Here is a 21,638-nt window from a genome sequence, read left to right on the forward strand (position 1 = left end):
TATTTAGTTCCCGTATTTCTATTTGTGTCGCCGTGTGTGCTTTTTGCAATTTATCGGATTTATTTCATATATTTATTTATGTATGTTATTGTAGTTATATTTTCTGGTTTATGAGTGCTGATTTATCTGGCGGAATATAAACCACGTGTTTAAATCAACGTCACCAAAAAGGCGGGGAAAGTGTTGTGTGAATGTGTGTGTGTATGCGCGTGTAGGTAATTTTTTTTGATGTTTGGAAGAGAATTATTTGTGTTGTATTTTATGTTAAATATGAACAAGAATGCATTGTCAACTTCAGATTTAAAGTATTTTATTGAAATAAATGTTCAAAAAATAACCAAAACACCATGTTTGCCTCAGGATAATTATATTTTACATTCATTTGTGTGACCAGTAGTAACTAAAAACTGCTACTAAGTAAGTCATGATAATTTCATAATAGTGAGCGAGTAGAAATGACAGATTTTTGGGTAAATAGAGTAGTCTTACATGTCACTGGTTCTAAAACCGTCCTTTATCTGTACTACTTTCTGTGAATTTTTGTGAAATTTTAGAGTATACCCACTTCTCAAGGGATCACTACACCACTGGTTACCATTGTCTATCCCTTTTAATAATTGGACCAGGAACATACTTTCTTGAGTTGTGGCCGCCAGTGCCATATACTCATCTTCACTGGTTGATAACACCACAGTTAGCTGTTTTCTACTCTTCCGCGATAGAGCTGGACCTTCCTTAGTGAGGCTAAAACAATATCTGGTTGTGCTCCTTCTGTCATTTATATCGGCAGTCCAATCATCATCACTATATCCCTTTAGTTTTAAATTTTCTTCACATTTTCAGAAATGAAGTTCTTGATCTGTAGTACCCTTTGTCACATCCGGATTGGCGTCAGGTGCACGCCCCTCCCCTCCCTGCTCACTCACCTGATTCCATTCCCATTGATTGTGCCTTCTGGCTATGAAAGCCAGCAATAAATACCCACCCCCCCTCATTGAAAGCCAGCTGTTTCCGCTTGGTTCTCGCCGGTGTATTCTACTATCCCATGTTCCTGTCACCCGCAGTACGCAGGTCGGTCCTGCTCGGCTGTCGTGCCTTCCCGTTCAGTTGCCTTTCCATTTATTTTTTTTCCCTGCGTGTCTAAGTAAAACCCTTTCTGAACTATATTGTCTCCATCGAGTATTTTGGATCCAGCTTCCTTCTTTTTTCATCCGTCGAGATCTGTTGCCACTCCTCGGGCGGACGTGACATAATACACCGGCCAACTGGATCCCGCCGATGGAGACAAGTTCTTATCCAACTTAACCCATCAGGCGGAGCGTTAGGGCCAGCTGGCACAAGCTGTCGCGTAGATCCGCCATACCGTGTCTTTGCTGGCTCAACGCCTACAGGGGGCTGAGACACGCCTCGCTACCCTGACACCCCCCGTGAGTAGTCGCGAGCTCTCCCTACCGCCCTTCACGCTATGCAGGCGAGCCCGGGCGCTGTGCTCAATTCCTGATGCAGTGCTCGCTGGTTTTAAATGAGGCTAAGGTCGCCTTCATTACCAGCCTGCCCACGGGCCAGGCCGAGTCCTGGGTGTTGGCTGTCCGGGAGTCCCAGGCCGGACTATGTTGATCCTACCCGGACTTCGTGGCCGAGGTTCGCCAGGTGTTCCACCATCCGGTCACAGTGTGCGAGGCAGAGGGACTCCTCCTAGACTGCACACAAGGAACGCGTTCGGCCGCTGAGTAGTCCATTGCCTTCCGCATCCTGGCTGCCCGAAGCGGCTACAACGATCGGGCGCTGAGAGGAGTGTTTCGTCGCAGACTGAGCGCCGCTCTCAAGGACGAGTTCAACACCCACGATGCTGATCGATGTAGCCATCTGCTTGGACTATTGTCTCCGGGAAAGGCAGCGGGAGCAAGGCGCCCAGCGGACCAGCGAACCCAGAAGCAAGCAGCAGACGACCACACCCGGTGCCAACTAGCAGGCTCGACGACAGGCGGGGCCCCCCCGAGCCGATGCAAATAGGGAACGGGAGCGTTCACGCCAACCCAGGGGGACGTCGTACACAAGGCCCTCCGCCAAAGACCTCCGGTACCTGTAAGTCCCCATTTAATCGGCAACCGCGGCACTCGTCGGAAGCGTCGAGAGTAGCACCCGTCAAGCGTTTGGAGTTGGACGGCGAATTGGTGAGAGTTGGACGGTCCCGTGGCAGCTCGCCCAAAGAGATCTGCCTCGAGGGCGTGGATCATGGATTCGGCCTTCGCACGCCTTCAATCGGCCACCATATTCACAAAGCAGGATCTGCGTAGCACATACCATCTGCCGCCGTTGTTCCCTACCCAGGAGGGCCAGGTGGAAATCCCGTCTATCCAACACCACCTCAGACGGGCCCACCGAGTATGGAAGGAGACCAGAGCCAACCTGTCGCGCACGGCGTCCCGGAAGCAACACATCGCGGTCGCTGCCAGGCACTGGCCTACCAGGTCGGGCAGGAGGTTTGGCTGTCCACGAAGGATCTCTGGTTGGCTGGGACATCGACCAAATTGGGTTCGCGGTTCGCAGGCCCCTTCCCCATTGAGGCAGTCCTCGGCCCGGTCTCGGTCAGGCTCTGGCTGCCGCCCATGATGAAGGTCCATCCGGTCTTCCACGTATCCCTCCTCAAACCGGTGGAAACCAGCTCCCTAGCTTTCGGATTTTCTGCAGTAGACACAGTGATCAGCATCATTTTGTATAAAACCATTCTTTATGAGGTGACTGCTTTAGGCCATAATTTGATTTGTTAAGCTTACATACCAAATGTTCTCCTTTTTGTGACCTGGTCTCAAAACTTTCAGGTTGCTCCACATATAATTCACAGTCCATTGGAGCATGGAGATATGTGGTCTTCACGCCCATTTGGTGTAGGGTAAGATCTTCCTGCACAGCCACCTGCATCAGTGCTCGAATAGAAGTCATGTTAGATGTTGGTGAAAACGTCTCTGTAGTCAATTCCTACAACTTGACCATATACTTTTGCTACATTTCTGGCTTTACAAGTCTCAGATCCATCTGGGTTTTCTTTCACCGTATACATCCAGCGAGTCTCATTTTCTGTCAGGGATTCCATCTCCTCTTCCAATTCCAGTAGCCCCCATTTTTGACTTTTCAGATTGCATAGCAGGGCGGCCTCCCTGTGTGGAGTTTGCATGTTCTCCCCGGACCCGCGTGGGTTTACTCCAGGTCCTCCGGTTTCCTCCCACACTCCAAAAACATGCATGGCAGGCAGATTGACCACTCCAAATTGTCCCTAGGTGTGAGTGTGAGAGTGACTGTTGTATGTCTTTGTGTGCCCCGCGATTGGCTGGCAACCAATTCAGGGTGTCCCCCGCCTCGTGCCCGAAGACAGCTGAGATAGGCTCCAGCAACCCCCGCGACCCTAATGAGGAATAAGCGGTACGGAAAATGAGATGAGAGATTGCATAGCCTCTTTAAAAGTACTAGGTACACCATAAGTTACCTTGTAGAAATAGTCAATATTTTCGGTTTTGTCATCATCACACTCAATTTTACATATGTACTCCTTTAAATATTCTGCAGCCTTTCTTTGCCTTTTAGGACACCTCCTTCCCTGTTGTGTCTGAACATTGGCTGTTTCTACTGTCCCTTAGCACTCGGTTCTTTGATTTTCTCAAGTTGATCTTGACTCTGCTTGATTTCATTTGGAGGTACTTTACTGTAACTTTGAATGTCATCCCACAAGTCACAACCCGTTTGAGTTTGACCATCTGTGCTGTTTTTCATTAAAAATTTCACCAGTCTATGTCTCAGGACTTTTCTTGTCTCGGGGTACTGCACATTATAGGCTGGACTATACTTATCATAACCTATGAAAATCTATTTATCACATCTGGAATCTGACTTGTTTTTGTCCTGCTTATATATGTAACATTCACAGCAAAACGTTTGCATATTAGAAAGGTTGGGTGTCTTACCTGTAAAAACCTGGTAAGGTGTCTGCTGTAGCCGCTTACTGTAGCAACTGTTGCAAATTTGAGTCCGTTTGTACAGCATATGTCCAAAGTTGCTTGGGGAGGTTACTTTCCAACAGCATGCATCTAGACATCTCAAATAGTGTTCTCCAACCTCTCTCGGCAGTTCCGTTTTGGTGAGGCGAGTAGGGTGCACTCGTCTCATGCCTTATCTCGTTCTTTCTTAGTAAAGACTGAAACTCTTGCCCAGTGAACTCTGTGCCATTGTCGGATCAGATGCATTTTATTTTTCCATTTGGGGCTACATCGGCTATGAAGTTTTCTGTAGTCATTGTCGTGACGGCCTTTGCCTTCATAAAATATGGAAACACCATCCCACTGTGGGCATCAGTGAACGCTATTGAATACCTGTAGCCATTTCTATCTGTCGGTTCTATAGGACCGCACAGGTCTGCGTGCACTAGCTGTAGCACAGTTGCAGCTTTAGCATCTGCATGTCTGTTCCTGCTCTGTGTCAGCTTGCCCTGTGTGCATATTTCACAGTTTTGATTAGGCTCACGTTTCCCTCTGATAGACATTCCTTTAACCACCTTTTTTTAATTTAGCAACATCTTCAAAATTACAATGACCCAGTATTGTGTGCCAAGTTTGGATATCATGACAACCATACGCTTCATCAACATTTTCCTCTTCCATTGTGTTTTGGTAATACATCGTACCATACACATCCATTTTGAATTTGGTCCCATCCCTGTGGACTAACCAGTCATCACCGTCTCTGAAGCGGACCTCTGCTCCACTCGCTGTTGCTGCTTTGACGGAGAAGATGTTCTGCGGAAATGATGGGATGTAGAGCACTTGCTTGAGTCTCGTCTTCATGTGTCTGCTTTGATGGCTTGGTTAATCTTTGTATAGTTTGGTTCAAACAGTTTGTCTATGTGCTTTGTGATGTACACGCCGAGATACTTTACCCTTTCAGCATCCCACGTTAATGTGTATTTTCCCTTAATTGACTTTGATTGAGTGTAATTTAGTGCTAAGATTTGTGTTTTTGTCACACAAGTCTATATCCTGAGTAATGTTCATATTCCTCTAGTTGTTGCATCAGTATCGGGAGGCTATCTTCCGGTTGTATCAAATATGCTATCAGATCATCAGCAAACAGGCTGAGTTTATGTTCCAAGTCTCTCATCTCCACGCCCTTGATGTTGTGGTTCTGTCTGATTGCTTGGGCAAGGGGTTCAATGAAGATATTGAATAGTGTTGGTGAGAGGCAACATCCTTGTCTTGTCGATCTTTCTAGTATTATTCGGTCTGTCAAGCTGCCATTCACTTTCACTCTTGCAGTTGGCCCATTATATAGTGTTTGTATATTTCTAATTGAATCTTTGTTAAAGCCGAAGTTTCCCATGACTTTGTATAGATAGGCCCAGCGGCCACTATCAAATGCCTTTTCTGCATCCATGCTCACCAACATTGCACTTGTTCCCGCCTTATGGATCGCACCCACTATGTGTATAGTTTTTCTTATATTATCCTGGGCCTGTCTATTTTTAATAAAACCTGTCTGTTCTCTATTGATAATATCGGGCATGACTGACTCATATCTTTTTGACGTAATCGAAGTATATATTTTATAGTCGACATTAATCGATGAGAAGGTTTCTTCAGCCGTCATGTGTACAAATTTGAAGGTTTCGGACGTTTCGCCTCCTATCCAAGAGGCTTCGTCAGCGAACTAAAGTCTGACTGGTCGTATCAGCCCTATTTATATATACCTAATGTGAACTCCTAAGCAGGCTGTTGTATGAACGATCCAAATTGAACCTCACCCCACCAGCCATGGCGGTGCCGGACACAGCTATGATAGGTCCCTACTCTCAGGCTGGGGGGAGCAGAGGACCACTCCCTGTGGCCCCACTGATTGTTCCTACATTCCTGACTAACGACTGGCCCATTTCCTCCACTCCCACCGGTATCACCTCATCAGCATTACAAATGTTGCCTAACCTGTTTTGCCTAAGCAGGCTGTTGTATGAACGATCCAAATTGAACCTCACCCCACCAGACCGGTTTAATGAAGGATTTTGTTGTTTTATAAGAATTGATTCTTTAACCCCCTTTCAAACCATCTATGTTCTTTCGCTAAGATTTTGACCTTATTGTCGTCAAATGAGTGGTTGCTATCTTTTAGGTGCAAATGTACTGCCGATTGAGGCCCACTTGTATTATCCCTGCGATGTTGATAAAGTCCGAAACCTTCAAATTTGTACAGATGATGGCTGAAGAAACCATCTCATTGATGGACCACTCCTGTACGACTGACAGCTTACACACACGTAGTCGACATTAAGTATAGATATTGGTCTGAAGCTGCTGCATAACACTTTATTTTTACCCTCTTTTGGTATTATAGAGATGATTGCCTCTTTCCATGATGGGGGAATTTTGCCCTCTTCCTTTATGGTATATCTAAGTGAAGACAACAAAAGCGGGCCTAGTTCTTGTCTAAATATCTTGGAGAACTCTGAGGGGAAGCCATCACTACCTGCAGCTTTACCATTTTTGTTCCATTGATCGCCACCTCCAATTCTTTTTCCGTTATCTCAGAGTTCAGGAATTCATTATCTTATTTCAGACCGTTCAAAAAATTTGCAATTCTCTCCTCATCTGCTGCCTTTGGTTGTGTATATAAATTTTTATAATATTGCTCAAATGCAAATATTTCCTTTGGTTCTTTTAACATTGTATTAGTTCTGGGGCACCGAATCTTGTGTATTGTGTTTAGCGCTTGTTGTGTCCTCAACCTTCTTGACAGTAATTTATTTGCTTTGGGTTCTCCTTCATAGTAAATCTGTTTTACAAAGTGTGGTCTTTTTTCCACTTCTGTTAATAATATTCGATTAATTTCTCTTTTGGTTTCTGTAATCGTTGTTAATATCTCTGTTATCTATTGTTTGTTGTTTTGTGTTGGTCTTCGAGTTCTTTCAATTGTCTTGTTAAGGTTTAATATAAATTTTGTCTTGTTTTTTTATGATGTATTGCATGTGGTATACATTTCCCTCTTCTAACTGCTTTCAGCGCATCCCACACAATATTAGGATTCACTTCTCCATTATCATTGTCTTCCTTATATTTGATTATATCCCCGTTTAATTCCTGTACTAGTTCCTTGTCATTCAATAACCCTGTGTTCAATCTCCACGTTGTGTTTTTCCTTCTACTGTTCAATTTCACTGTCACATAAACGGCACTGTGGTCGGATAAATCTGTGACACAAATCCTACATTCTTCCACTCTGTGTTTGTCAAGTTATGTTGGTTTTTTGAGCTCTCCCCCTAACTTGAAAAGGGTTTGGACTGTGTTGACCGGGATTACACTGGGACTTCACTCTTTAACTCCAATGATGAGACAGATTTCTCCTTTCTTCTTCCTCTTTTAATTTGGATTTAATCGTCTCTTTTCTCATTGAAAAGACAATTGGATTGGATATGCCTTTATTTGTCTCACAATTGCTGATTGCAAGGTGAAAAACCTTTGAAGAAGGTAAAAACACAAACGGCAATTAGGTTTACATTTGAAGGTAGTCTCTTAACAGGCTGGTTTTGACATGAAACCACCAAATCAAATCATCAAATAAACGGTCACAATAAGAGATTCTCTCACCGTCAGCCACCCTGGTCTTTACACAGTTGAACTCCACTGCACTGCACCAGGCAAACTCCTAGAGCAGTACTTGAACCGAACCGAACGCTGAGCAGTGTAGCAACTGACTATTTTAAGGAGTGGTTTCTTCCTGATTACTGAATGGCTTTCAGCTGCTGGCACATTTGTTTTTATTCCAGTTCTCTACTATGGGGGAAAAATTGTGCCAAACTCATCTTTGGACTACAGCTTCGGCCATATTTGTAGTTTGCCAAGACACTCAACTTTGGACTACAGCTTCGGCCATATTTGTAGTTTGCCAAGACAGTGTTTGTCTTCAATTTTCATGAAAAAATAGTCTATTCTAGCATAGATTGCGTGTGGATGGGAGTAATGTGTGTATTCTCTATGTAATGTGTGTGAGTCCCTCCATAGATCTATTATCCCATCCATCCATCCATTTTCCGTGCACTTATTCCTCATTAGAGTCGCGTGGGGGTGCTGGAGCCAATCCCAGCTGTCTTCGGGCACGAGGCGGGTGACACCGTGAATTAGTTGCCAGCCAATCGCAGGGCACACAAGGACAAACAACAGTCACTCTCACTCACAATTTGGAGTCATCAATCTGCCTGCCATGCATGTTTTTGGAATGTGGGAGGAAACCGGAGGACCCAGAGAAAGCCCACACGGGCCCAGGGAGAACATGCAAGCTGGACACAGGGAGGCCAGACCGGGACGCGAACCGGCGACCTCTGCACTGTGAAGCCGGTGTGCTAACCAACTTGACTACCGGGCCGACCATCTATTATCCCGAGTTGTTTTATTTGTGTGTTTATGTACTTGGTTATGTGTAATCTAGATTTCTTTGTGCTTGTTGTATCTAGGCCATGGTTGAGCACCACGTTGAAGTCTCCTCCACATATCATGATCCCATCCATTTCCACCGCTAGAACATTGAAAAGATTCTCAAAAAAGCTTTTGTCACTATCTGGTGGAGCATATACTTTGATTAATATCACTTTCTCTCCTTCCATCATCCTTTTGGCCACAATATACCTGCCTCTTTTATCTTTTAGTTATTTGTCAATTACAAATTTCACAGTTTTTTTAAATTAATATAGCCACCCCTCTCCTGTGGCTTTCTTTAAATGAACTATAGAATGGATTAGTGTATCCATATCTTTTACATTTCTCATGTTCTTGTGAATTTAGGTGTGTTTCTTGTAGAAAAATGACTTGTATCTCTTCCTTTCCCTTCCTTGTATCTCACTTTCCCCCTTTTTACTGGATGTTGATGCTGTTCACATGTAATGACACCACTTGAATATTTGTATGTTGTGTTGTAATCCTTAGCTTTTTCTTTTGTTACCCATGTGTCACTGATCACTATATAAGTACAAACAATAACAACAGTAAAACACAAAAAAATACATATTTCACTCCAAACGTGAACTTCCATTTAGGGGTTCCCTGTTTAAATCCCCTTTCCCCTGTTGGTGGGTGACGGGTGTAGCCTCTCCTAATGAGTGGGTCCCTCTAGTGCAGGGGTCTCAAACTCGCGGCCCGCGGGCCAACTGCGACCCCCGAAAGAATATTTTGAGGCCCGCCTTGATATGAAAGATTAATGTTAGTGCGGCTCGAATGATTGATACGAATGAAACTTGTGTGTGAAGCTGAACAAGTAGGCAAGAGAAGCCATGTTTAGGACAGTCTATGTTCAATATTTTAGTGAAGAAAGGTTAAAGAACCGTTAATACAGATATCAGAATCAGAATCAGAATCATCTTTATTGCCAAGTATGTAGAACACACAAGGAATTTGTTTCCGGTAGAACACGCTGCACTAGTATCGTTGTCAAAAAAACTGCTAAGTGGCACTATACAGTTCCATTTTGGCTACTGTTGAAAGAGTTCAAAGAGTTAATGGCTTGGGGGAAGAAGCTGTTTAAATGTCTGCTGGATTTGGTGCGCATGGATCGGTAGCGCCTGCCTGAGGGGAGTAGCTGGAAAAGGTGGTGGGCAGGGTGCGGAGGGTCCAGTAGGATTTTCCGCGCCCTAGTTTGGATTCTTGCAGTGTGCAAGTCCTCGAGAGTGGGTAGGGCGGTGCCAATGATTTTTTCCGCCGTCCTAACTGTCCGTTGAAGTCGGATTTTGTCCATTTTTGTGGCGGCCCCGAACCAAACGGTGATGGAAGAACACAGGATGGATTCGATGACAGCCGTGTAGAAATGTTGCAGCACCTCCTGTGGCAGGCCATGCTTCTTTAGCAGCCTCAGGAAGTACATTCTCTGTTGGGCCTTTTTCAGGATAGAGTTGGTGTTGACCTCCCACTTCATGTCCTGGGAGACTGTGATTCCCAGGAACTTGAAGGTCTCAACGGTTGACACCAGGCAGTTGGATAGTGTGAGGGGTAGCTGTGGTGATGGATGTTTCCTGAAGTCCACCATCATCTCAACTGTCTTGAGCATGTTCAGCTCCAGGTTGTGACGGCTGCACCAGAGCTCCAGCTGCTCCACTTGTTGTCGGTACGCAGACTCGTCGCCGTCTTTGATGAGACCGATGACCGTGGTGTCGTCTACGAACTTTATGAATTTGACAGCTGGGTGCGTTGAGGTGCAGTCGTTCGTGTAGAGAGAGAAGAGCAATGGAGAGAGGACGCATCCCTGCGGGGCTCCAGTGCTCGTGGTTCGTGTTGTGGATGATATATTTCCCAGTCTGACCTGTTGTGTCCGTCCTGTCAGGAAGCTGAGGGTCCACTGGCAGATCGTGGGGGACACACCAAGCTGGAGAAGTTTGGGGATGAGGAGTTCTGGGATGATGGTATTGAACGCAGAGCTGTAGTCCACAAACAGGATCCTTGCGTAGGTTCCTGTGTTGTCAAGGTGGTCGAGGATGTGATGCAGTCCAATGTTGACTGCATCCTCCACAGACCTGTTTGCCCGGTAGGCAAACTGAAGAGGATCTAGCAGAGGTCCGGTGATGTTCTTTAGGTGGTTCAGCACGAGGCGTTCAAAGGACTTCATGACCACAGACGTCAGAGCAACAGGTCTATAGTCGTTCAATCCCGAGGGTGCTGGTTTCTTTGGAACTGGGACGATAGTAGACTGTTTGAAGCAGGATGGGACTTCACACTGCTCCAGGGATCTGTTGAAGATTTGTGTGAAGACCGGAGCCAGCTGGTCAGCGCAGACTCTCAGGCAGGAGGGGGACACTCTGTCAGGTCCTGCAGCTTTCTTGATCTTTTGCTGCTTGAAGAGCCGTCTAACATCCAGTTCGTGGATCTGTAGGGCAGAGGGCGGAGATACGGTAGTTTCTGGTAATGGTGGGCAGACCGGGGAAATGGTGGTGTCCTTTTTTATTTGAAACTGTATTGAAATAATTAGTTTTCCTGTGGTTTTCTCAGTCGTCTGAATCTGCCTTATGATCATTATAATTATTTTATTTATTTATAACTGGTTAATTTATTTTTTATTCATTTTACCATTTATTTATTTAATTCATTTTTTGTGTGTTAAAAATAAAGATTTTGAGAACATTGGAATGTTTTATCTGTGCTTTTCTTGTGGAAATCATGATGCGGCCCAGCCTCACCCAGACTCTGCCTCTAGCGGCCCCGGGTAAATTGAGTTTGAGACCCCTGCTCTAGTGGCAGAGATCACCTCCATTGCCGATCTCTCAAACTCACTGCAAATGTCCAACAATTCAGTACTAGGACCTCCCGGCCGGAGCTTTGTAGACTATCAAACATCCTTTGGCTTATATTTTAAATGTATTGTTTTTGGGAGAAAAAAAACCCTCTTATCTGTGGAATTGTTTGTCTATATATGCTAATTATACAATACAATATCCCAAATCTTTCAACACATTTCCAATTATGAATCAGTTAACCCCGAAATTCCTTCAACAATATTCCCACATTGAATTAATTTCCTACTCACCAACCGTAGATCTAAAGAAAATGATTTCAAAGCAAGTTATATGGATTTCACTTGTCCTTTGTAGGCAATTGTCTTTCTGTTCTTTGTCTGTTCTTTGTCTTTCATTCTCTTCATGTCTTTCATGTAATCTCGTCTTTATCTCTTAGTTTTTGTCCACATGCGTGCTGACTCCAATCTCTACTCTACTACTCTAGTCTCTTGTGTTGTTGGACTCTCTACTGCAGTTTTTGGCACCCGCCATCCTCTCAGCCGCATCGCCTTTGCCGCGTCCTGTGCGCTGTTATATGTTTTTACTCCTTCGGTCCAGTGGACCCTCAGTGTGTCCATCGGGGATTGGAATTGAATGCCTTTCTCTTTGAGTAATTTTTTTAGTCCAATGTATTCTTTGCGTTTAGCCGCCACTTCTGTTGCATAGTCGTGGTCGAAACTCACCCTGTTTCCCTCCACTTGAATCGGCGATCGCCGGGCCGTCTTGAGAATGTCCTCTTTGGTGTTGAATCTGAGGAAGTTTACGATCATCGCTCGTGGAGGTTTATTCAGTTGAGGCTTTGGGGCAAGCGTTCTGTGCGCCCTCTGAATCTCGAGATGAACATCTTCGGATACTCCCAGTTCTTTATGGATAAGTTTATCCACGTAGTTTGCTGCGGAGTCACCCTCGGCCCCCTCTTTCAGTCCCCAAATCCGAATGTTATTCCTTCTTGATCTTCCTTCCAAGTCGGACACTTTCTCTTGGAGCTTTCTTTGTTGTTCAAGTGAGACGGCGAGAATTTCTTGTATCTCCGTGCTCCATTCCTCCACTTCAACAGCTCTTTATTCCAGCATTTCAATGTCCTTCTTTTGCGTCCGCATGTCCACGTTTACGGATTCGAGCTTTCTATTCGTTTCCTCTCGCAAGCTTTCAAGTCCTTGTTTCATCTCCTCCATTTGTTTCGTAATCTTGTCTAATTTGGCGTCCAAACGGTGTTATCCCGTGTCCATTCTGACTCTTGTGTGTCCGAGTCCACTCTGTAGATTAAAGCCAGGTGGTTTGTCAGTTCTAAAGAGTTTGTCAAATCTCTTTATTTGTTGAATGGTGGTTGTCTAATCTCCCAGGGAAGTGACACGCAGATGTCTCGCAGAGCTTGATCGTGGCGTGGAGGTCAGCAAGTCGTGCTGTGAAACTCCGTCCGATGCTGAGCACGTCTCTGGGAGTTGCGTGTGCGTCTGCGTCTGACATATTCTTTGCTGCTGTCCCGCGACGGCTGCTCTTTTATACTGTCCAAGCGTGGGAAAAGTGTCAGGCTGAGATTCCCATCAAAGCCGCGGTGCGCACCTGTGCCGCCACAGTTCCGCATGGTAGAGCTGTGTTAGCTTTAGTCGCTAACCCCTGCCCCCTTCAACTTCGTCGTACCTGTTTTCACTGTTTCTCGTTCTTCTTCTTTTTGTTCTTTCCTTTTCCAGTCTGAGTTTGATTCATATCCATTTTGTTCGAGTTGTTGTTTCTGTTTATTTCCAGCCTTTTTTCCATTTTTTCGCTCATTTGGCTGGGAGCTCCGTGTGTTTGCTGCTTCACGTCTCACTTGCATACCGGAAGTTCTCTTTTGCTCTTCTTAATGAGGTGAATACAGTCTCTGCTCGGATAACCGTCCGTGACTGTCTCATAGCTAGCTGCCTTTTCGGAGTGAGGAAAGCATATGCCTCTCCATTCTTAGCCTTATCTTCGGCGAGAGCTTCTTCGCCGTCTTTCTCAATGTCCGGGACACCCAAAATAACGTCTCTGAGGCCTCGCAACTCCATGTGCGCCAGGAACCTCGTCTCCCAGAGCTCGTAGTTTTTCTCATCGCCATCAAAAAAAAACCTGAACCATCTTTGGCCTATGGTACTGGGTACACAACCTGTTGCGCTAGACATTCTGGCAGCAGTCCTAGTGTTTTAAACAGTAACCATGATGGTAGTTTATCGTAGCGATTGAAAATACTCCCGAGAGTATAATGATGCACAGCCGTGTCAATCATTGGTCTGGGAACTCGACTCGCATGTACTTGAAAAGGCTTTACAAATTCCGGGTATCACATGATTAGCTCGTTTCGCAGGGGACATCAATCAGTGAAATTACCCCAATCATGACTTTGTCAAACACACACATACGCACACTCAACAAGAAACAACATGGGCTTGCGTATCTCGCTCGAGGCCACATCGACAATGTCGCACTGACTGAGTCATGCCAGATCCATTGTCCAAGGATGTGTTGCCATCTACTGTTGGACAGAAGTAGCTGCAACGACAAAGACAAACCAACCACACACGGGACGTTTCATGCATTTCCACGATGATTAAGCTATCATATAATCACAGCATTTTTACACACGCAATAAAATGAAAACACACACAATGTTTTTCCCCACATGAAGGTCCTAAAAACAATACAAAACTAAAAAAAACATAGCAAATGCAACACGAACAAAAAAGCAGAGTCATTATTATTATTATTATTATTATTATTATTATTATTATTATTATTATTATTATTATTATTATTATTATTATTATTATTATTATTATTATTATATATTATTAGTATTGTTGTATTCCTCTGATATTATTATCTGATATTAAGTCTTTGAGTGAGTCCAAAACATTTGGGCTCAATTTCGGCCTGAGAGCAGTATAACAGCATAAGTCAGTCGCAGAGGATCAAGACATTTTGGGCAAGTGAAAGTAGCCATGAATCAAAGTTTCCATCTTCACATTAAATGAAAATCTTGCTAAGAGGCATCTTGACAATCAAAAACCTTGATTTTTTTTTCAACTGTTGAATTTCTGGCCACCTACATGGACTGTACGAGATGATAACAATGTGTTTTATTCAACCACCACTCAACTGCTTCATTAACTGTGTTATTTTCAGGCTGCAGAGTGCTTTTCATAATGGCGTCTTTTCACTGTTGTGTCTCAATGTTCTATTTATTTTTTTAGCCGTCTTATTTGGATATATTCTGAAGCACTGAAAAAGACACTGACCTGCAGAATTTGCCTCAGCCTTTTATCTCTGGAAATTTGACCCATCTTCCCTGACATATACAGATTAGGAATAGCCTTTGTGTAAATGAGCCAAATTTTCTTGACAGCAGGAGGCTCAGGAGAGGGTGGCAATTATCTGATGTGACAGTCATTACAGACCAGCCTGTCAGACTGCTCAGTAGGTAATTAGGAGTCAGCAGATGGGTCTGTTGTGGCGGGCATCTTCACTTAAAGAATTGGATGACTGGCTGGATTGCGGGTCACATGACAATCATTTCTGCCGGTGTGATAATATTGAAGCAACTCACCTACAAGCTTTTCAACCGATCAATCATTTTCTGGACCGCTTTTCATCACTTGTGTCATGCTTTTTGTCAAAGTATTAATGCATGCATACACACAGACGTAACATTACATGTATGCATATGTACTATATACGTACATGCAAACTCCACACCGGAATGGCGCATATGTATTTATTTTGCTTAACTAAGACAAGAGAGATTGGGGGGAGGGGGGGGGGTGCTGGCTGCTATCCCAGCTGTGTTCAGGCAGTAGGCCGGGGGCATTCTGAACCGGTTGCCAGCCAATCGTAGGGCACACAGAAACAACCATTCACGCTCACACTGATGCCTAGGCTGAATGTGGTGTGTTCACTCAACCTGCCATGTATGTTTTTGGAATGAGAGGAAACCGGAGGACCCAGAGAAAGCCCACGCAGGCCCAGGGAGAACATGCAAACTCCACTCAAGAAGGCTGAAGCTGGAATTGAACTTGGTGCCTCTGCACTGTGAAATTGACGTGCTGACAGGCTACCAGCAATCCATCCATTTTCCGTACCGCTTATTCCTCATTAAGGTCGCGGGGGGTGCTGGAGCCTATCTCAGCTGTCTTCGGGCACGAGGCGGGGGACACCCTGAATTGGTTGCCAGCCAATCGCAGGGCACACAAAGACGTACAATAGTCACTCTCACACTGACACCTAGGGACAATTTGGAGTGGTCAATCTGCCTGCCATGCATGTTTTTGGAGCGTAGGAGGAAACCGGAGGACCCAGAGAAAACCCACGGGGGTCCGGGGAGAACATGCAAACTCCACGCAGGGAGGCCGGACCAGGACGCGAACCGGCGACCTCTGCACTGTGAAGCCGGTGTGCTAACCACTCAACTACTGGGCCGCCGCTACCAGCAATAGTCTCTTATAAAAAAAAAACAAAATCACTAAAAGTTATATATGCACAAATGCACCCACTTTAAATTTGAACAAATTCATAAACAATTGCACAAACATGTTACAAAATTATGAATCCTAAAATGATAATTATCTCTTAATTTACTCATATACTGTACGTATTGTATAGATTATTGTATTATATTGTATTGTATTGTATTGTTTACATTTACTTCATGGTTTGCGATTGACTGTTGATCAGCCCAAGGTGAAGCCATCGGTGATATGTTAAGCCAAAACTTATTGAGTCAAAATTTGAATTGAATCATGTGAAACAGATCAATAGTAGCTCAATGTGCCTGTGTGTGTGCTTTAGACAAATTATAACGCAATCTAAGGTATTGACTGTAAAGTGTATTTGAGAGTTTTGAAAGGCGCTTATAAAAGAAAGATTCTTCTTCTTATTATTATTATTATTATGATTGAAAATGGCTGGTTCTCTACAGAGAGAGAGAGAGAGAGAGAGAGAGAGAGAGAGAGAGAGAGAGAGAGAGAGAGAGAGAGAGAGAGAGAGAGCGTGAGAGACAGAGAGAGAGAGCGAGAGAGAGAGAGAGAGAGGAGAGAGAGAGAGAGAGAATGAGAGAGAGAATGAGAGAGAGAAAGAGAAAGAGAGAGAGAGAGAGAGAGAGAGAGAGAGAGAGAGAGAGAGAGAGAGAGAGAGAGAGAGAGAGAGAGAGAGAGAGAGAGAGAGAGAGAGAGAGAGAGAGAGAGAGAGAGAGAGAGAGAGAGAGATGCGCTTCGAGTGTGTCCAGTGAAGAGTTTACAAAACCGCATGACGGGATCCCTTCACGTTTTCTTTCCTATTGCTTCACTGTGAAGTTTAAGTGACGACTGGGGAGGTGGAACAAGGTCTTGCACTGCGCTCGATGGACCATCGTTGGATCGGACGCCACCAGTGTCCCAAACTGTCTCTTGCTCCAAAAGCGCCCGCCCCGATGTAGTGAAGCTGCACCTGGTTGGAAGTAAAAAGCACGAAATTGGACGGAAAGCGAGTCACAGACTTCCAAATATGCGCGTTGTAGTCCCCTGGCGAATCGTCCTCTACTTAATTCACTCGCGTTGTCGTGATGCTCAACACTTCAGAAATTGAGCTCCCTTTGAACAAGAAGGAGGACGTTGCTGAAATTCTCAATGGCACCTGGCAGCTTTTTTACAACGTCCTACAGAACACCGGCCCCACAACTATGCGGAATGAGTCGTGTGGGGAGCAGCTGTTGAATTTCAGACGACCGGCGAAGATCATCATCGGGGTTATGCTGGCCATCATCACAGCGGTCACCGTGATGGGAAACACGCTGGTCGTGATCGCGGTGTGCGTGGTGAAGAAATTAAGGCAGCCTTCAAACTACCTCCTGGTGTCTTTAGCCGTGGCTGACCTGTCAGTGGCCATCGTGGTGATGCCATTTGTTATAGTGACCGATCTCACCGGTGGCAAGTGGCTTTTTGGCGAGGTATTTTGCAACATATTCATCGGCATGGATGTAATGTGCTGCACTGCCTCCATCATGACCCTCTGTGTGATCAGCGTTGACAGGTACTGTGTGTCACGAAACGTTAAGTGCTTACATGCGCGCCTGTTTTTAAAACGCGACTTGGAACACTGATCGACGCTCGTTGACTTCAACGCGCTAGAGGAACATTGTAAAGAAACAAAGTTCATCTACCATTGTTTCAAATTATCTGTGAGTGAAATCCACATATAATTAGGGGGAATTTGGGGATCTATTGACATTGTACTTGTTCCAGTCATTGGATTAACAAATTCACACGCATATGTTGATTAATTTACGAGACAATTAATCTGCTTGACCATGTCATGGCCTACATTTGTACTCGGGACATACTGTATGGCTCATCGGCATTTCCAATTCATATTTTGGATTGATGGTAGACGGAAATCAAGTTAGCTATCCCCCACCCCCTCAAAGAATACATTCATGCAGGTTTTAACAACACCAAAACAACTTAGTTCTTAACCTGGGTTCGATGGAATTCCAGGGGTTCGGTGAGTTGGTCCCAGAGGTTCGACGTAGCCTTTGCCATAGGGTAAGACACACGCAACTCCAAGTTAATGAGTTATGACATGCCCGCTTGGCCATCGCTGGCTGCAGATGATGACATGCATTGCTTGTCCCATCAGTGCTGTGGAAAATTTAGTTCGTTATGTAGTTCATGTGTGACAGTCGTTATAGTACATTGTAAAAAAATAGAATTGAAATTAATACATGATTTTTTAAAATATCTTAAATTTGTAAAAAATAAAAATCACTCATGAAGGGTTCATTGAATGTTCATATGACCTGGTTGGATCCGGTACCTCTTAAAAGCAGTGGCATGCTGAGTATTTCATCGCTAGGCCTTTAGTAGTGCTACGTCTGAATCAATCCAAACTGAAAAAAAGTGTGGTGTGATTCACTACAAGTCCACTAGAGGGTACCATTGACCAGGAAATAACTGACCGACTTTTCTTAATGATGCCCATGAAAATTACTTTCACAGTAGATCTCCAACCAAATCAATTTCTTCTCCTCCTTCAGCCATTGGGTTGACAAAACTGCTATTAAATCAACACAATATATTTGCTTATAACCTCGCTACCGATACAGTGTGCTAGCTCTGGCCAGTATGCTCTTATGACTAGCGGCTAGTGATACTATAATTCGCGAGTGACTAGCCAATCATGTGACTAGCCAATCATAGTTTGCGAAAACTGACGTTTCCAACACCTTCCAGCAGGCCTTGGCTTACCAACTCGAAATCGGATTTGTTAATGCAACAGTTTTATCGACATTGATTTTTATGCTCTATGGCCTGCAGAACTGATTGTGAAGGCATCCAGGTAGTCTGACCCTGGTAACAAATGATGGCTGAAATCTGATAGGTTAAATGTTTAAATACGAAAACACACTGGAAGCAGCACAACAGTGGAAAGTCATGAAAGGAAGCTGAAAGACAATGTGGAATTATTTAATAAGAAATCATAGACAAAATATAATTAACATCAGTCCGTGATTCAAATATTTTGACGGTCCGCCATTGCTTAAAAGGTTAAGAACCACTGAACTGAACTTGATTATTAAACTGGCTAAAAATGCAGCATTGGCAGGTTGCATTCAGGACAAATTATTGGAGGAGTGTTGTGTCGGGTCTCCTGGTGACAAATGAGTCTGCCTTCCCTGATGAATGCTGTAATGAAAAAGTCGAGATATCGGTATTTAATCTGCGGTGCCGCAAGATTTTCTGAGGCAAATTTAAACTCAAATCTAATAACACTGTTGAAATAAAATACGAGGGTAAACAAAAGGACTTGTGTGCACAGAGTATCGGAAAGTCACTGAGCTGAATGGGATATGCTGAATATTTGTGAACAGTTATTCTTCAGTCAGAGCAGTCTTTCCCTCCCCTCATCATATGAGGGTCATTCAAGAAATAAATTGCATTTTTCAGTTTCAGGACTCCGAATTCATATTGAATCATATTTTTTGAACTACTGTGAACTGCTGAGTCGAGGGCATTGAAAGGCATAAAGAGCAAACACACGAGTCAGAAGGACTCATCTTGCATGATGACAATGCAAAGCCTCACACAGCAGCACAAACGATGCATACCATAAACAAGCTGGGCCGGGAACTGCTCCATCATCCCCCTAACAGTTTAGACCAGGGTTCGGCAACGCAAAATCTTGAAAAAGCCACATTGCACAAAAAAATAAAAGAAAAAATCTGTCAGGAGCGGCAAAAACTCAAAAGCCTTATAATGAAAGCTACACATGCGGTATATATCTATATAAGCTCTATTAGCCTGCTACCAAAATGACCAAGTTGTTTTCAAATACATAATGAGCCTTCATGATTAAATCTAATAATTACATGTGGAGAACATGACTACTCTGATGTACAATGCCACCTCAAGTTTAAATTCATTACGATAGAAATGAATTACAGAATGTTTCCTTGCTTGATGAAATTATAGAAATGCAATAAAGACTTTTTAAATGTAATTTCTTAGTTTGAGGATTCAAAAAAAGAAAACACCAAATAGGAAGGTGCATAATGTACCCCTTATCTGAGCAATAAATATAATGCAATAAAACGCAGCAAGCATTTATAAACACAATACAATACAATACAATACAATACAATACATATTGATTTATATAGAGCTTTAACAACTGAAGCTGTAGCAAAGCACTTAACATGGACAACTATCATGATAAAACATGCAAATGATTTGGTCCAAGAAATGTTGAATCCTGTGCTCTCCTCAGTTATTTTGTTCTTTTTACCTGTGGGGTCCATGGACCATCACACACCGTGCAGCCTGCCTAGCATCCTTCCTTGCTGCATGATGTGTTGCAGGCGATGACACAACTATTCGTGTCTGGCTGTGGGCGCATCTTGCAGGCAGAAAACACATGCTTTTGAGTCGTAATAATCTTGTGACGTGGTTTGTCAGAATACAAAGAGCACACACAGAGATCTAATCATTAAAAAACTCCTGGTAATTACCCATTTAAGAAAAAATGGCGAAATTATGGTTACAACCTTAAAGACATGAAAGTTGGCCTGAGTAAAATGTTTAGAATGTTTGTGTCATGCTTGATCTCCTTCCAAAACCATATTAAAACACAAAATATATTTCCCTCCCCCATGTTTTTCAATTAAAAAACAATTGAAAAAACCACTAGTGCGCCACTGGGCGGCGCTAAAGAGACACATGCGCCTAAGGAACCGGCCGTTGCTTTACCCTGGCCAAGACCTTGCCCTTTCAGACACCTGTTTGGTCGCTTAAAAGTGTTCACAAAAGGCATGAAAGTTCTAAAATGAAGATTTAGTCAAAAGGGTTGGGAGAGAATGGCGGAGGCATGATTCCAAATATTTTTATGCTGTGGGAATGTAGAATCTTGTGCACAGATGGGAAAAGTGTGTTATAGTGCTGGGAGATTATGTTTGAAAACAAAAAAGTAAGCTTCTATTAGTGAAAAAAAATCACCTTATGTATTTATTGATCTTGGTCTGAAGGATATAATTAACATCTTAACCAGGTCAAAGATATTTTGGTTGTTTTTACACTTCAATGCAGCTTGCATTAAACATTAGCATGAGTGGATTTACACAGTTTTGAACACCTGGCCTTTCATCGCTAATATGTGGCCATGTGATCAGGTTCAATAGTACATGAAAGGAGAAGAACCATCACTGAATAAACTTTGAACAAGTGGACTTTTCTAGAGCAGACCAGAATCAAACAAAACCCCAAACCGATTTTGTCAAAGAATGCACAGTAATCACAATGACACAAGTAAGAGTGGGGTGAACATACTGTATGAATCAGAGCACAACTGAGAGGAAATTCTGAAGGATGAGTGATATGTTAGCTGTGCTCAATATGATAGAAGACGTGCAAAGAGTTATAAAAAATGAAGCTACGGGATTGGGCTTCGGATGAGTGGATTGTCAAGGATTTGAGAAATATATGCTGGCTGTCTCTCTGAGTAACTTAATGCCATTGGCATCACAGAGCCAGAAGCATGACCCCTAGAGTACAGACCAAATAAATATTTAATCCCACAGCCTTCCATGATGTTCTTCGAGAGGCCACTCTGATGGAATTCAGTATCTCTGGCCTTCCCCATCTACAATCAGAGGTAGATAATACCACAAACATCCACGGGGAATTGAAAACCTGGTTGCCAGCAAAACACAGGGCACACACAGACGAACAATCATCTGTGCTCGCAGTCACAGCTAAAGACAGTTTAAAGTGTTCCATTTAAAGTTGTTTAGAATGTGGTACGAAACCGGAGTACCGAGAGAAACCCCACACAGGCATGGGGGGAGAACATGCAAGCTAATCACAGGAAGGAT

General features: G+C 43.8%; 1 protein-coding gene across 1 annotated transcript in view; it reads left to right on the top strand.

Annotated features, from left to right (window-relative positions):
* The first annotated feature begins 16,567 nt into the window (after positions 1-16,567).
* The window catches only part of htr7c (5-hydroxytryptamine (serotonin) receptor 7c), a 70,017-nt gene continuing 64,946 nt past the window's right edge, over positions 16,568-21,638 (top strand). The window contains exon 1 of the mRNA XM_088994759.1: positions 16,568-17,305. Coding sequence (XP_088850885.1) covers positions 16,839-17,305 — 467 coding nt within the window. The 5' untranslated portion in view covers positions 16,568-16,838. The remainder of the gene's footprint in view (positions 17,306-21,638) is intronic.

The sequence above is a fragment of the Hippocampus bargibanti genome, linkage group LG04, assembly GCF_051943395.1.
Source record: "Hippocampus bargibanti isolate YZ-2025 linkage group LG04, ASM5194339v1, whole genome shotgun sequence".
Taxonomy (NCBI): Eukaryota; Metazoa; Chordata; class Actinopteri; order Syngnathiformes; family Syngnathidae; genus Hippocampus; species Hippocampus bargibanti.